At 38.2% G+C, this 14,705-nt stretch overlaps 1 protein-coding gene across 1 annotated transcript in view; it reads left to right on the forward strand.

Annotated features, from left to right (window-relative positions):
• Positions 1-526: 526 nt before the first annotated feature.
• The window catches only part of Acbd6 (acyl-CoA binding domain containing 6), a 147,888-nt gene continuing 133,709 nt past the window's right edge, over positions 527-14,705 (forward strand). The window contains exons 1-3 of the mRNA XM_013015581.1: positions 527-1,049; positions 5,651-5,715; positions 11,422-11,518. Coding sequence (XP_012871035.1) covers positions 828-1,049; positions 5,651-5,715; positions 11,422-11,518 — 384 coding nt within the window. The 5' untranslated portion in view covers positions 527-827. The remainder of the gene's footprint in view (positions 1,050-5,650; positions 5,716-11,421; positions 11,519-14,705) is intronic.

Below are 14,705 nucleotides of genomic sequence, written 5' to 3' on the forward strand. Positions count from 1 at the left end.
AAGACATGCGATCTGCAGGTGTGGAGGGCGGAGTGGGACCGGAGTCATTACCACTGTTGAGTGCCGAGTGCAGCAGCTGGGCCCCGGGAGCGAACGCGGCCCACCCCGGCGCCCGGGCTCCACCCCCCTCCGCCTCCCGGGTGGGCGCGAGCAGGCGGAACCTTCGGCTTCAGCTCCCTGTTTCCCGCGACTCGGTCCCTAAGGCTACACAACCGAGCGGTGAGCGCCTTCCTCCCCGCCCCCACCCCCGTGATAATAGCCTTTCCCGATAACGGGTTCCAGAGTATGTGGTAACTAATCCCAACCAAACGACTAACGGACACCCCCCAACGACTCCGGGTAGTTTTCCTAAGCACCGGGCCCCCGGCGAGGCCCCACGAGATACCGGAGGGGGAAGAAGGGCGTTCCACACTAGCACCGCCCGCACCGCCCCCTGCCTGCGCGGAGCAGGCGCAGTGGAGGCACGCGGCACGAGCGGGGGGCGCGTGCGCGTGCCCCGGCGTGCGCGCGCCGCTTCGAGCTCACGCCTCCCGCCCGGGCCGCTGCAGGCCGGCGTGCCGCGCTCTACCTCACGCCACCCGGCCGCGTCGCTTCCCGACGCCCCCGTACCGTTGGAGCGATATCCTGAGGAGACGTGGGGGACCGCTGGGGAGGCAGCGGCCGGGAGCAGAGCGAGTCCGGCGAGTGGCAGCGGCGAGGCGGCCGAGTCCCGCGAGGGGACGCGGAGCGAGTGGGCTGGGGACCCCTCGAGCCATCCGGGCCACGCGCTCCGAAGACCCAGAGGGCCGTGGGGGACGGGGGGTCGGGGGCAGCCCGAGCCTGGAGACATGGCTACACCGTTCCTGCCCGCCGGGGCCGCCACGGGCGACAGTGGCGGTGAGCTGAGCTCAGGGGACGACTCTGGGGATATGGAGTGTCTCCAGAGCCCCGAGAGCGACCCGTCCCGGAGCCTGGCGGAGCTGTTTGAGAAGGCGGCCGCGCACCTCCAAGGCCTCGTTCAGGTGGCCAGCCGGGAACAGCTGTTGTACCTGTATGCCAGGTACAAGCAGGTAACGTGGGGGAGGGGGTGTGTGCACGCTCGCCAGAGACCCTGGCCTCCTCCTTCACTGTGAGCAGACGTGCGCAGTCAATGACAAGGGGCTATGAAGTGTGTGTGTGTGTGTGTGTGTGTGTGTGAGATTGTTGTTGACCGCTGACCATTAGCATCGTTCTGGACCTGGAAAAGATGTGTCTTCCTGTCCAAGAGTGGTATGTATTTAGCCAGACACCGAATGACAGTTTTTTCCTATGTCTTCTTGGACTTACTCAAGGATCTTGCACTTTAGCCAACTCTGAAGCTTTTACAATATGAGGATGCTAAAGTAAGATTGATCACGTATTTACCCTTGCCTAAAGATCCTGTGGAAGTATACATGGTAATCATTGATCACGTATTTACCCTTGCCTAAAGATCCTGTGGAAGTATACATGGTAATCAAGATATTTTAAGATCTAAGAGAATAATGCGATTGTAATAAATAAAACATAGCTATTTTTTTAAAAAAAGGAAAACCAGAATCGTTGGTTTATGCCTGGATGTTTATCTGTTTATGACTAGATATATTTCTGGGGGCTGGGAAGGTGGCTCAGTGGTAGAGCGCTTGCCTTGTATGCATGAGGCCCTGGGTTCCATTCCTCAGCACCACATAAACAAAAAGAAAAAAGCCGGAAGTGGCGCTGTGGCTCAAGTGGTAGAGTGCTAGCCTTGAGCTGAAGAGCTGAGGGACAGCGCCCAGGCCCAGAGTTCAGGCCCCACGACCGGACCCACACACAAAAAAAGTGTTTCTGTTACACATCATCAAAGGTTATACTCTGGAAAATACTCCCAGGTTTGAAACATACACCCAAAAGAATTAGAACTAGTAAACTCCAGATGAAATAATCCTTGCTCCCCCTCACCCCCAAGATAGGATGGCTCTCTTTATATTGCCTAGTCTGGTGTAAAATTCTGAACTCAAATTATTCTACCTCAACTTCCTGCATCTTTTTCTTTTACAAAAACAATAAAACCAGAGTAAGCAACTTGTGTAGAATCACAAATATCAGTCAGCGTTGGATTGTATTTCTGATTCTGTCTGAGGCTTTGAACTTTACCTGGAAGTATGGAAATGATGATTTTTGTTACCTATATAAACCACATTTATCATTCTTGGAGTTGTTAGGTAAAAGAAGGAAAAATGCTTTATCAGTATCAACAAATATTGATCAGCATCTTAGGTGCTAAACATTTTGAGTGTCCTGTATAGAGAGTTCAATGAAGGAAAAGCATCATGAATGACATTTGCCCTTAGGAGGCTTACAAGATACTTGAGAAATATAGAGTTAAACATACAAAAATTTACTGGCAGGAGTTGAGTAAGAGCTCAGGAAAAGGTCTTTGTAACACTTCAGGAAATGAAGTTCTGGATAAAAGACTATTTTAGCTAAAAATTTTTAGGGTTTTCTTTTTGCCTCTTGGTAGGACTACCTTTTTTAAAAACAGTGTGAGAGGTTCCATTGTGAGTAGTGATGAACCTTTCTTTGAAGACTGATGATTTTGATGAATATCCGTGTGATAGAGATATAGCTGCAGGTAAAAGTGACATAAATTATAGTGTTCAATGAAATTTGTCCCCAAATTGACCTTGGAATTAGTTTTCTTGCAAAAGTTCTCTCCTCTCTCTTCCCCTTTCCTCCCCTCCCCATGGTTATGTGAATCCAAATTTCTTCAAGCACATCAGCCAAAGCAATATCCAGTAATAGACTGGATACTTAACTGCAGCAGTTAAGTATAACAATACAAATGTGTCAGACATTAAAGGGATTTACAAAATGTAAAGCAGTGCCAAGTTTCTTACTGAATTTTTTTCAGTTTAGAATATGTGGTTAATTGATCCAGATGTGATGATACATATCTGTAATCCTAGCTGTTTGGGAATGAGGGTTAGGAGGATTTTAGTTTGAGACTGGCCTAGACAAAGTTAGCAAAACCCTGACCAAAAAACTAAAAGCAAAGTGCTGGGGAGTGAGTCTATTTATAGTATGCTGCCCAAAGCCCTGGGTTTAATTCCCAATACTAGACATTTTTTTTACATAAAATGTAGTCATTTATGCTTACACATAATATGTTTATTGCTATTTTCAGGTGAATTAGTACATATTTTAAAAATACCTCTTCTAAATTTTAATATATAGTATATATTGATAGATATTATATTTAATATATATTTCATATATATTGATTGATATGATCTACATATGCAGAAACTCTTTGTGGTGCTTAATTTCTTTGTAAAGGAATTATGGGCCCCAAAATTTTGAGAATTGTCTCAGATTCTCTTTTCAGGGCTGCAGAGTCTTATGATCTAACCAGGGCAAAGAAAAATGAGAGAATGAGCCCTTTAAAGATGTTTCATGGCTTTCACACACATTGAATCCTGAGACAGAAATTGTGTGTCCTTGTGTACTGGTGGGTTAGGTGACTGTTACTTGAGAAAAAGAGAACAGATTCTGACATTTGTTCCAGTACTGGCTGGTGTCTGGGCCAAAATAACAACAAGAAAATAGCCACAAGTGCTATTTTTATAATATCTTATTTTGTATAATTTGGCTCTTTATATTTCTAACTATCTAGTAGTTCATGTGATTTCGGAAATGCCAGAACTGAAGCCTAGATTCTGAATAGCATGAAAAGTAGAATGATATAGTGAAAGACTATTAGACTTGGAAGGAATATTAGAATTAGACTTGAATCAAACAGGCCTAGACTCAGACCTTGACTGCTGATAAGGACCTATCAATGTATGAACTGTGACATCTTTTGAGTATCTTTACTCTCATTTATAAGATGAGTTTATAATGCTATATCTCACAGGGTTATTGTGTGCCTTGTTTAAGATAATGTGAAGCATTTCTAGTAGTGGCTGAAGAAAGGCAGTGCCTTTTCTCTCAGCTAGACCTCCATTCCTTCATAACAAGACTGCTCCTACAGAAATAGACATTTTAATAACAACCAAAGGTCCACAGAATTTATTGCTCAGGAAGTGATTTTATGTGTGTGTGTATGTGTGTATTTAGAGGTGGAGGAAATCATTGTAGACTGAAAGAGTTCTTAGTCTAGACAGAGCAATAGTATTTTGTCAAGCTGAGAGAAGAGAAGGCATTTCAGTTGAGTGTAATAATATGAACAAAACACAACTAAAAACCCCTAAGGTAAAAGTAGATCGGATGATTAGATGAAGGCATCAGTTTGATTTTAGCAAATTCTCAAATAGGCAAGTAATAAGAGGTAATGGGAAGGTTCCTAACAAGTAGGTGCTGTGAGCAAGTTAAGAATTATTTCTTGGAGACTCTGATCTAACAGATAAGACATTCTGACATAAAGTAGAAGATGTGACAAACGATATATAGAATAAGTGCTATTAATAGTTCATAAGAAAAGGAGATCTCTTCTGGAAGTGGCAATCAAGAGTGAATTCTACATTTCCATGAGCTGCATTTATGCATAACCACTATGAAAATAACTGTAACTTACCAAAAATTTGAGGTATTGACTACAAATCAGAGAAGATTATTGTGTAACAGAATTTGTGTTGTTGAGAATCCTCAAATTTTTTTTTCCCTTGGCTGTTGGCATATAATTCATGTTGATGAGTTTCATAGTAAGGAACTTTTAAAATAGTATACTTTATCCCAGAATCTGAGAGAAATAAAATGTTACTACTATCAATAATAAGAATCAGTGTATCAATTATGAAAGACTGAACTTTAAAGATTAGTAATTGCATGTTTAAAACAATCTCTGTTAACTAGGTGTCAGTGACTTACACCTATAATCCTAGCTACTCAGGAGTCTGAGACCTAAGCAGGATAGTTTGAAGCCAGCCCAGGCAGGAAAGTCTGTGAGACTCCAATAAACTACCCCAAAACTCCAGAAGTGGAACTGTGGCTTAAGTGGTAGAGCATTCACCTTCAGCAAAAAGGTTCAGGGACAGTGCCCAGGCCCTGAGATCAGCCTCAGGACTGGCGCGCACGCGCACGGACACACACACACACATACACACACACACACACGGACACACACACACACACACACACAGCACAGACACACACACACACACCCTTTATTTTAAAGACAAAGAATGCAATGTACATTTATAATTTGTCTTCCAATTAGTCTATTTTAGAAATTAACTGTCACCCATACTTTTTTCTGTATTATAGTATTAGATAATATTTTTTAAAGATTTTTATCTTTAGTTCAAAAGGGTTTCAATTCAACATGTCAGTTTATGAATAAATGTATCTAGGTCAATGTTACCCCTTCTGTCTTTCTCTCCTGTCTCTCCCAACTCCACAGATACACTCAAGTTACCTGGTTCCATTTTACATATATACATTGAATATTATGACTTAGATAACAATTATTTTTTCAGTAAGCCAAAACTGCCTGTATATAAGGTTTGGTTTGTTTGCTTGCTTTTGTAAAAGGAAAAGTCATTTTGTTATTCTGTATAGATGAAAATACTTTCTAACCTTAATTTCTAAGCATACATAATTTGTAAAGAAAAAAATTTTAGACAATTACTGGAAAAATAAAGTTCTTGATTTTTTTTCTGTTCACTTCTTTTAGGTCAAAGTTGGAAATTGCAATACTCCTAAACCAGGCTTTTTTGATTTTGAAGGGAAGCAAAAATGGTAAGCAATTCTTGGAATCTTTAATGAAGTTGTTGGAAATGAGTTAGGTGTTTAGGAATTAGACAGTAGTGAGCAGATTAAAGTATTTTTATGTTAATCTCTCTTATAGTCTGTGCTAGTGGCAGGCAATTGGGAGGATTAAAAGAATCAGCTTTTAGCTAAGTCTCTTCTTATTCAATGATGTAGGTATGTAAGTAGTTTACAATATCTATGCATTTCTTTAAAAGTATATCTGTGATTACCCACAGAGATACTGTTGGAAGGTTTTTCTTGTCTATTATACATCTCCTAATGGCTCACTACTTTTCTTTGGAGCTATCTTTGAGAGAAAACCAAAAGGATGGAGGGAGAAGAGAACATTTTGTACTCTTTTCCTCTGCCCCAATTTGATCTTCTTGATGTGGCACTATTCTATTCTTTGTTCTACCCACACCATAGGAAAGAAATGCTTATAATAACTTCTTGGAAATAAGATACGGATTCAAATACTCACTTCACTTCTCTGATTAGGGAAAGATGACTTTCTCCCTAAAGTTTTACTTATAAAAGTTCTGACATATCATTTATAAGGCCTTTTTTTCTTCTTCATGCATTTGTTATTGTTATTATAAAGGTTATATACACCTTTATACAATTATATGTCAGAAAGAGTTACAATTATATAAGTTACAATTATGTAAGTTACAATTATATAAATCAGATAAAGAGTACATTCCTTTTTGAACAGTGTTAGCCCTTCCCTACCTCTCTCCGTTTTTCTCTCCCATACCCACTCACAAATTGTGTAGTTCATTTTCAACATAGTGTATAGTGAGTACCACTGCTTCATTTGTTCACCCTTTGTCCCACAAATTCTGTGTTCCCCCTTACCTTCCCAAAGACAGATAAACAAACAAAAGGAAAAGAAAACAAAAATAACATAAAGAAAAACCCCTCTTATTTCCATTTCCTGGAGTTTATTTTAATACGTATTATTTTATCTGATCAAATAATGCTTATTTTCCTTATGTAGTTTAAGTGAAAAAACACGTTTCCTATAAAATAAAGAACATTAGTTAGTGAAGAGGGAAGATTTTGGAGCATCAACCCTGAATTAAATGAAAAAATATTTAGGGTATAGTTTAAAATTTTTTATTATTATAAAGGCGATGTACAGAGGGGTTACAGTTAAGTAAGTCGGCTAATGAGTATATTTTTGAACAATGTCACCCCTTCCTTGCTCTTTTCCAGTTTTTCCCTACCATCCGCACCCACAAGTTGTATAGTTCATTTTCAACATAGTGGCTAGTGAGTATCACTGTTGCATTTGTTCATCCTTGAGGGTATCACTTTTCAAAAAGATGAAATATGTTTGAAGGGAGAGGAAGTGCTAAAGGATGGGTTCTGGATCAGATGTATTCAGCTATTTAGGAGGCGAAGATCCAGAAGACTATAGTTTGAGGTCAGCCTGGACAAAAATTTACAAGATCCACTTGAAACAGTAGAGCCAGGTGTGGTTACATGCACTTGTTATCACAGCTATGTGGGAGGCTATAGATAGCAGGATCTCAGTCAAGACTGGCACTAAGCAAAAATAAAATAAAATAAAATAAAAAAAGTGAATCCCTATCTGAAGAAATAACCTAAAGCAAAAAGGGCTGACAGAATGGCTTAAGTGATATAGTGCATGAAAAAAAGGTAGATTATAACCCTTTATTCTAACATGGTCCTGTGTAATATGCAATCGCCTGAACAAGTGGTCTGTCTGCCAGCTATTTGTTGCCTAACTGTAAGAACTGAACTTGAATCTGGATCTCAGTTCCTTATGTCATATTCTAGTTCAGCTGCCATACATATTTCTTTAAAATAAGACATTCTTAGTAAAGAAAACAGTGTTTTAATTTACATTCTGGTTCAAGTTTTAATTTTTCTTGCTGATGACAAATAGTTCTCTGGCATTTTATTACTGTTCTAGATTACCTGATTTAGGGGAAGGGGCAATGCTAAGGGAACTTGGCCATTTACGTCCCCAGCCCTTTGATAATTTTTAGTTATTTTTTCAGATAAGGTCTCACATTTTTTTTCTCTTTTAAAAAATTTTTAATATATATTTTTATTATAAAGATACTGCACAGAGGAGTTACAGTTACATGAGTAAGGTAATGAGTACATTTCTTTTTTTATTTTTTATTTATTTATTTTTATGAGTACATTTCTTATTGAGCATTTTTACCTCCTCCTTTGTTTTTCCCCTACCATCCCTTCCCTCCCCACCTCTCCCAACTCCTCTGTGGCCCCCCCTCCCGCCTTGAAGTTGTAAAGTCCATATTTTGTACATCTCATTGTTACAGTGGGTCAACCTGTATCCTTATTTCAACATTTGTTATTTCCCTTCCCCTCCACAAATTAGAAAAATGTATATACAAGATGCAGGGCACCAGAATCAAATACAGTGAAAACAGGATTATACATGGGGGAAGAACATACAAAAGAAACAAAAAAAAATCACATAGTACATTATAAATACATTAAAAACAACAGCACAGAAAGATAAAACCTCTTGTGTCCCTATCTTGGGGTTCATTCAGCTTAGCATCAATTTATATGGTCATATGTACATAGTTTTTGACCTTTTCTATTTGTCCTAGACATATACTAGTTATTGCAAATAAGGGAAACCATGGAACCTCTGTTTCTTTGGGCCTGGCTTACTTCACTTAATATAATTTTTTCCAATTCTTTCCATTCCCTAACAAATGGGGCGATGTCATTCTTTCTGATGGAGGCATAGAATTCCATTGTGTATATATACCACATTTTCTTGATCCATTCATCTACTGAGGGGCATCTGGGTTGGTTTCATATCTTAGCTATGGTGAATAATGCTGCAATAAACATAGTTGTGCTGGTAGCTTTAGTATGGCCTTGTTTGTGATCCTTTGGGTAAATGCCCAAAAGTGGGATTGTTGGGCCATAGGGGAGCTCTGTGTGTCGTCTTTTGAGGAACCTCCACACTGCTTTCCAAAGTGGTTAAACAAGTTTACACTCCCACCAACAATGTAGTAGTTCCCTTTTGGCCACATTCCGTCCAGCATCTGTTGTTAATAGATTTCTTGATTATAGCCATTCTAAGGGGTGAGGTGTAATCTCAGTGTTGTTTTGATTTGCATTTCTTTCATGGCTAGAGAAGTTGAGCATTTCTTCATGTGTCTATTAGCCATTCTTATTTCTTCTTCAGAGAAGTCTCTTTAAGTCTTTAGCCCACTTATTAATCGGGTGGTTGTTTCTTTGAGGATTTGTTGTAGGGGATTTAATTTGTGGAGTTCTAAGTATATTTTACATATAAGAAAGTCTCACATTTTTAATCCTGTCTGGTCTCAGACTATGATCCCCTAACCTATTTCTCTAATAGCTGGGATTATACGTGTGTACCATCATGTAATACTTACTTGTTCAAATAACAGGAGGTCTCATTAACTTTTTAAACTATAATCTTCTCAATCTCTGCTTTCCAAGTAGCTACAACTACAGAAGTGAGCCACTGTACCAAGCACCTTAAGTCTGAACACTGGGGCCTCATGTTTTCTAGAGCAGGTGCTTTACTACTTGAGCCATCCTTTTTGTGTTGCTTATTTTTGAGGCAGGGTCTCACTTTATGGCCAGCCCCTTCTGGACTGCCATCCTCCCACTTATTTCTCACTGCATTGTTGGGATGAGAAGTGCCTATCAGGGCTGGGAAGGTAGCTCAGTGGTAGAGCGCTTGCCTTGCATGCCTGAGGCCCTGGGTTCGATTCCTCAGCACCACATAAGCAAAAAAGAAAAAACCAGATGTGGCGTTGTGGCTCAAGTGGTAGAGCGCTAGCCTTGAGCTGAAGAGCTGAGGGATAGCGCCCAGGCCCAGAGTTCAGGCTCCACAACCTGACCAAAAAAAAAAAAAAAAGAAGTGCCTATCACTGTGTCTAGCTATTGATTCAGATGAAATCTTGTGGATTTTTTTTGTTTGTTTCTTGAACTGAACTCACCTCAAATTGTGATCTCCATGTCTCTGCCTCCTAAGTACTAAGGCTACAGTCTGGAGCCACCACATCTAGCTTATTGTAAGATTCATGGTTTAATTTATAAATTTATAAGACTTCATTATTATTTTCTTCTATGATTTATCTATGTTTCCATTGTTTCTAGCAGTTAAGTAAGTTTAGATTGTATAGCAACCTAAAAATAACGCATTATTATTAAGCAAGAATCAACATTGAAAGCCAAAACGTTATATGACATACGACTGGAGAGTAATATTTACATAGTCTAACCACAGTTTACTTATTAATTATGAAGGAGAAAACTGACAGATACTGCTATCATCACCAATCCATTAATCACCATAATGACTGCACAGAGCAAAATTGTGTGTCCCCAGTTGGTATACATATAAAGGACATGCCTCTGATATATTACTGTTACTTAAATATTTAACCTGTTTTTAATCATGATTAATTATTTTCACAACAATACTATGTAGGTTAAGAAACAATTAGACAAATCCAAATTGAAGAGGATTTCATAAAACAATTAATTGGTTTTAACTCCTGAAAAGGGTCAGTATCATGGAAGACAAAGTCAAAAGATACATGAATTCAGTGCTGAATTGAATCTTGGTAGGAAAGTCGTAAATAAAGTCCTAAAGGATATTGTTTAGGAAATCAGGAAAATCTGAACATTTGGTCTCTATAATAAGTTTCCTAAGTTTGATTTAAGCGGATGAATTTAAGGATGAAGTATTACAGTATATACAAGTAACCTTCAAGAGTTGCAGTAAAAATAATTTAGAAAACCTCAGAAGGATGCCATTTTCATGCAAGAGTAGGAAGATTGCAAAAAAATCTGTTTTACAGTGGATCAGAGAAATAGAGAATCATGGTTAGCAGTAGAAAGAATTGACAGTGAAAAACCAAGGAGGTCTGGCCAGCAGCCTGAAGAGAAAAAGAAAGGGTCAGCACAAAAATGGGCACAGGACTAAAATGTTACTCTTGGATTTATACTGTCTGAAATTCCTCCCTCCTTCCTCCATAGAATACTTGATTCCACTCTCACCAACCCCTATCGTTGATGATCCAAATTGTAGCTATCAGTGGGTTTATAAATGGCATAACAGCAGAAAAGGAAGATGGACTTCTCATACCTTAAAGAAGTTTGGTTCATTTTCTTCAGGAAATACCATTTCTTCTGTGATGATTAGTTTCCACATTACCAAAATGTCATTAAGATTGTTAATTTGTAATATGGAAACTACCTTTGTTAGTCTGTTGGGTCTTTCTCATACGGTCAGTCAAAAATTGAATTTGGGAGAAGTGATTAATATCATTTATTATGATGGTTTGTGATCTTCTAGAATTTAACAGGTATCATCATATTATTAAAATTTCTGGGGCTCACTGGTAGAATGCCTGCCTAGCAAGTGTAAGGTCCTGATTTCAAACCCTAATACTGTCAAAAATAAAGTCATAAGAGAAAATTTACAATATGTATCCTTAAGTGGAGTGATCATGTTTACACTGTTGAAGATCAGCTTAAGAGCAAAAAAAAAGAGGGCTTTTCTTTTATTCATAGCTTATTAGCTATGTGTTCTAGACTATATGCAGTATTTTAACAAATATAAATATAAAATAAATACACTGTTAGTGATATTTACATAGTTACTGATAGGCTTTTTAAAAATCTTCTTTACTGTAGGGAAGCATGGAAAGCACTTGGTGACTCAAGCCCCAACCAAGCAATGCAGGAATATATTGCAGCAGTTAAAAAACTAGATCCAGGTTGGAATCCTCAGGTAAGACTTTGGATTGTACATAATACTTCCCCAAAATTTCTCTTTCAAACAAGTGTTTTAAACTGAAGTTTGGATTAAGAAACATGTTTTGAATTTTGCCTTCCTCAAAAGTCTAGTTTCTGCAATATTTATCTGAGAATAGTATTGCTTAAACATATCATAATAGCTATTCTTACTGAGAACATCTCTAATTTGTAGAGAATTTTTAGAAGTATAATATAAGTAAATAAATATAACAAGTTTATATTTACTTATAAATAAGTAAATACATTGGGTGGTATGAAAGTGCATACAAATGTATTAATTGAAATACATTAGATGTAAGGGAGAACTCAGTGTAATTCCTTCTGAAGACAAAGTCAAAGTTAAGCAAAATAAAACATCAGGAAGTAGGTACTTAAAAGGGGTGGGTCAAGGGGCAAGAAGTAGACAAATGAGGAGAAGGGAAGAGTGTAATCAAGAATCCTACAAATATATATCCTACAAAATTAAGAATAGGGAGGGAAGGGATGGGTAAGGGATTGATGGGTGAGAATATTGAAAGATTGAAAGGGGTGACATTGATCAAGATACATTATGTTCATAAACTGCTTTGTTAAATGTCAACTTCTTTGTATAACTTCTTAAAAAACAATCATAATTTATGAAACAAATACTGGTTAGGATGCAGAGGAATATGAAGGGTCAGATTCAGATTTTACCCTGCTTATAAACTCAGTTATCCTGCTATTCTGTCTTAGATGTTTGCAGTAGGCATAAGATGCTTGAGTCCCCAAAAGTCTGTTCTTCATACCATGGCAAATTCATAAGCTTTGTTTAGTTTACATTGATTTCTTAGGTTCCCCTAATCCCACAGGAATGACATTGGTGGGTCTATTGGAATCTTGCATATGTAGTGGATTGTGTTATAGGGAAGAAGTACTGAACTCTGAGGACTTAACATTTTTATAGCATATAGAAGCAAGCAAGGTTGGAGAGATGTTATCTTGATTCTGAAAGTGGTTTGCTGCCCAGCAATCCTGAGAAATGGCTTAGGTAGACAGTGGTCAGGGCCTGGTCTACTGAACAAGATTGTCTAGTGATAATCATATTGATATGTGCATATTGATATCAGTTGAGACTCATGGATTTCTGTTTTATTCAGTGGGGTACAATCCACTAAAATAATTTATTTGACCACTAGGAGCCCCTTCAAGAACAATGTCTTCATTGTTCTTGGGATTAAAGCCATGTTATGTTCAGCTTTCATTTTTTCATTTTCTGACACAAGATGTTCCAAGTTGTATTAATATCCTAGGACAGTTGTAAACAATAGATACTTTGTTACAGTTTCAAACAACAGAAATTGATTCACAGTTCTGTATGGTAGAAGTCTGAAAGAAGGTGTTAGCAGTTATGTTTCCTTTGAAGGTTATAAAGAAGAATCTTTCCTTGGCTCTTCTAATGGCTTGAGGTAGTCCTTCCTTTGGAATAGCCTAACTTCATCTCTGCTTTTCTCACCTAGTTGTCTTCTTATGTCTGTATTTAAATTTCCTTCTCCTTTCTCTCATACCAGCATGAGTCATTGGGTTCATTGGATTTAGAATCCCCTCCAATCCAACATGTTTACTTATATATGCAGACTTTCCTAGTAAGGTCTCATTCACAAGTGCCTAGGTTAGGACATAGACATACTTTCTTGGAGGACACAATTCAGTCCACTACATTGGCTCATCTGATACTTTTCTTCTAACCCTGGAATCAGCTGTTTCCCTTTGGTTCCTATTAATAGAGAATATATTTGTAAACTAAGGTGTGGATGTTGGGTATGGTTATTGCTATTGGGCTTACATTGTTTCTAGGCCCTCTCAAACAGACAGACCTTAATAACATTTAAATATAAGTATGGGGCTGGGAATGTGGCTTAGTGGTAGAATGCTTGCCTAGAATGCATGAAGCCCTGGGTTCAATTCCTAGGTACCACATAAACAGAAAAAGCCAGAAGTGGCGCTATAGCTCAAGAAGTAGAGTGCTAGCCTTGAGCAAAAGAAGCTCAAGGACAGTTAGTGCCCCGGCCTTGAGTTCAAGCCCCAGGACTGCCCCCTCCCCAAAATTTGTGTGTGTATATGTAGGGATGTTATTTATGTGTATAGATATGTACACTTACATATATGTGGATTCATAAACTTATATTCTCTATAAATATTTGTAATACACATAAATACTTGGACACAGACATGTATATAAATTATTATGATATATACCATATAAATAAATAGTTATATATTTAAAACCACAAGTTCATAGTGAAGCCTTTAAATTCCAGCTCAGCACTATTGTGTGCATTCTTGTCTTCATTCTTCCACTTATTCTAACTTCTTTTTTCAGTAGGACTTTCACTCTTAATCTCCTCAATGTACTAATTCATTTCCTCCAGCCTAAGGTACCAAGTAGTAGTTTCAATATTGATAATCTGTATCACTGTGAAAAATAAATTTTGAACTGGTTTCTATTCATAGTTTTATTTTAGGTAAAATTAATGTACAGTGAAATATGCAAATCTTAACTATATAATTTGATGAGTTTTGATGAATAAGGCAGTTTTGTAAAAGCATTGGTGAAACTGGAAAATAATTGCATCCTAGACACCTTGTATTTGCTGTTATTTGACTCATTGGCGACTTGGGAAACAGATTGTTTTTATGCGAATGCCCTAAACCATAAGTAACAGTGTTCTGAAGTTGCTGCCTTGCTTGTAAACAAATAACATTGACATGTGATGTAACACTACTAAACTCTTAAATTCTATAGTAATTTTAATGTATTTTCTACTTTGGGCAAAAAACATATTTTATAGCCTGATAATATATTAACAGTTCTGGAAGGTGGTGTTTTCTAAATGAAAGACTTACATGGTTTTTCTATAATTCCTAAATAACACCTGATATGTTTTCCATAGCTCTTTTGAAGAACTTCTTGTTCTCAGGTGTGTAATATGATGCCTACTATTTTTTTTCTTTTTTTTTTTCTTTTATTTGTGAAGATACTGTACAGAGGGGTTACAATTGCATGGGCAGGATAATGCGTACATTTCTTACCAAACATTGCAGCCTCCTCCTTTTGTTTACCCTTCACATCCCTTCCTAGCCTCCCCCCTCCCCCCCAATCCCAATCTTTCTCCTTCCCCCCCTTCCCCCCCCCTCCCCGC

The sequence above is a fragment of the Dipodomys ordii genome, unplaced genomic scaffold (genome assembly GCF_000151885.1).
Source record: "Dipodomys ordii isolate 6190 unplaced genomic scaffold, Dord_2.0 Scaffold27, whole genome shotgun sequence".
NCBI lineage: Eukaryota > Metazoa > Chordata > Mammalia > Rodentia > Heteromyidae > Dipodomys > Dipodomys ordii.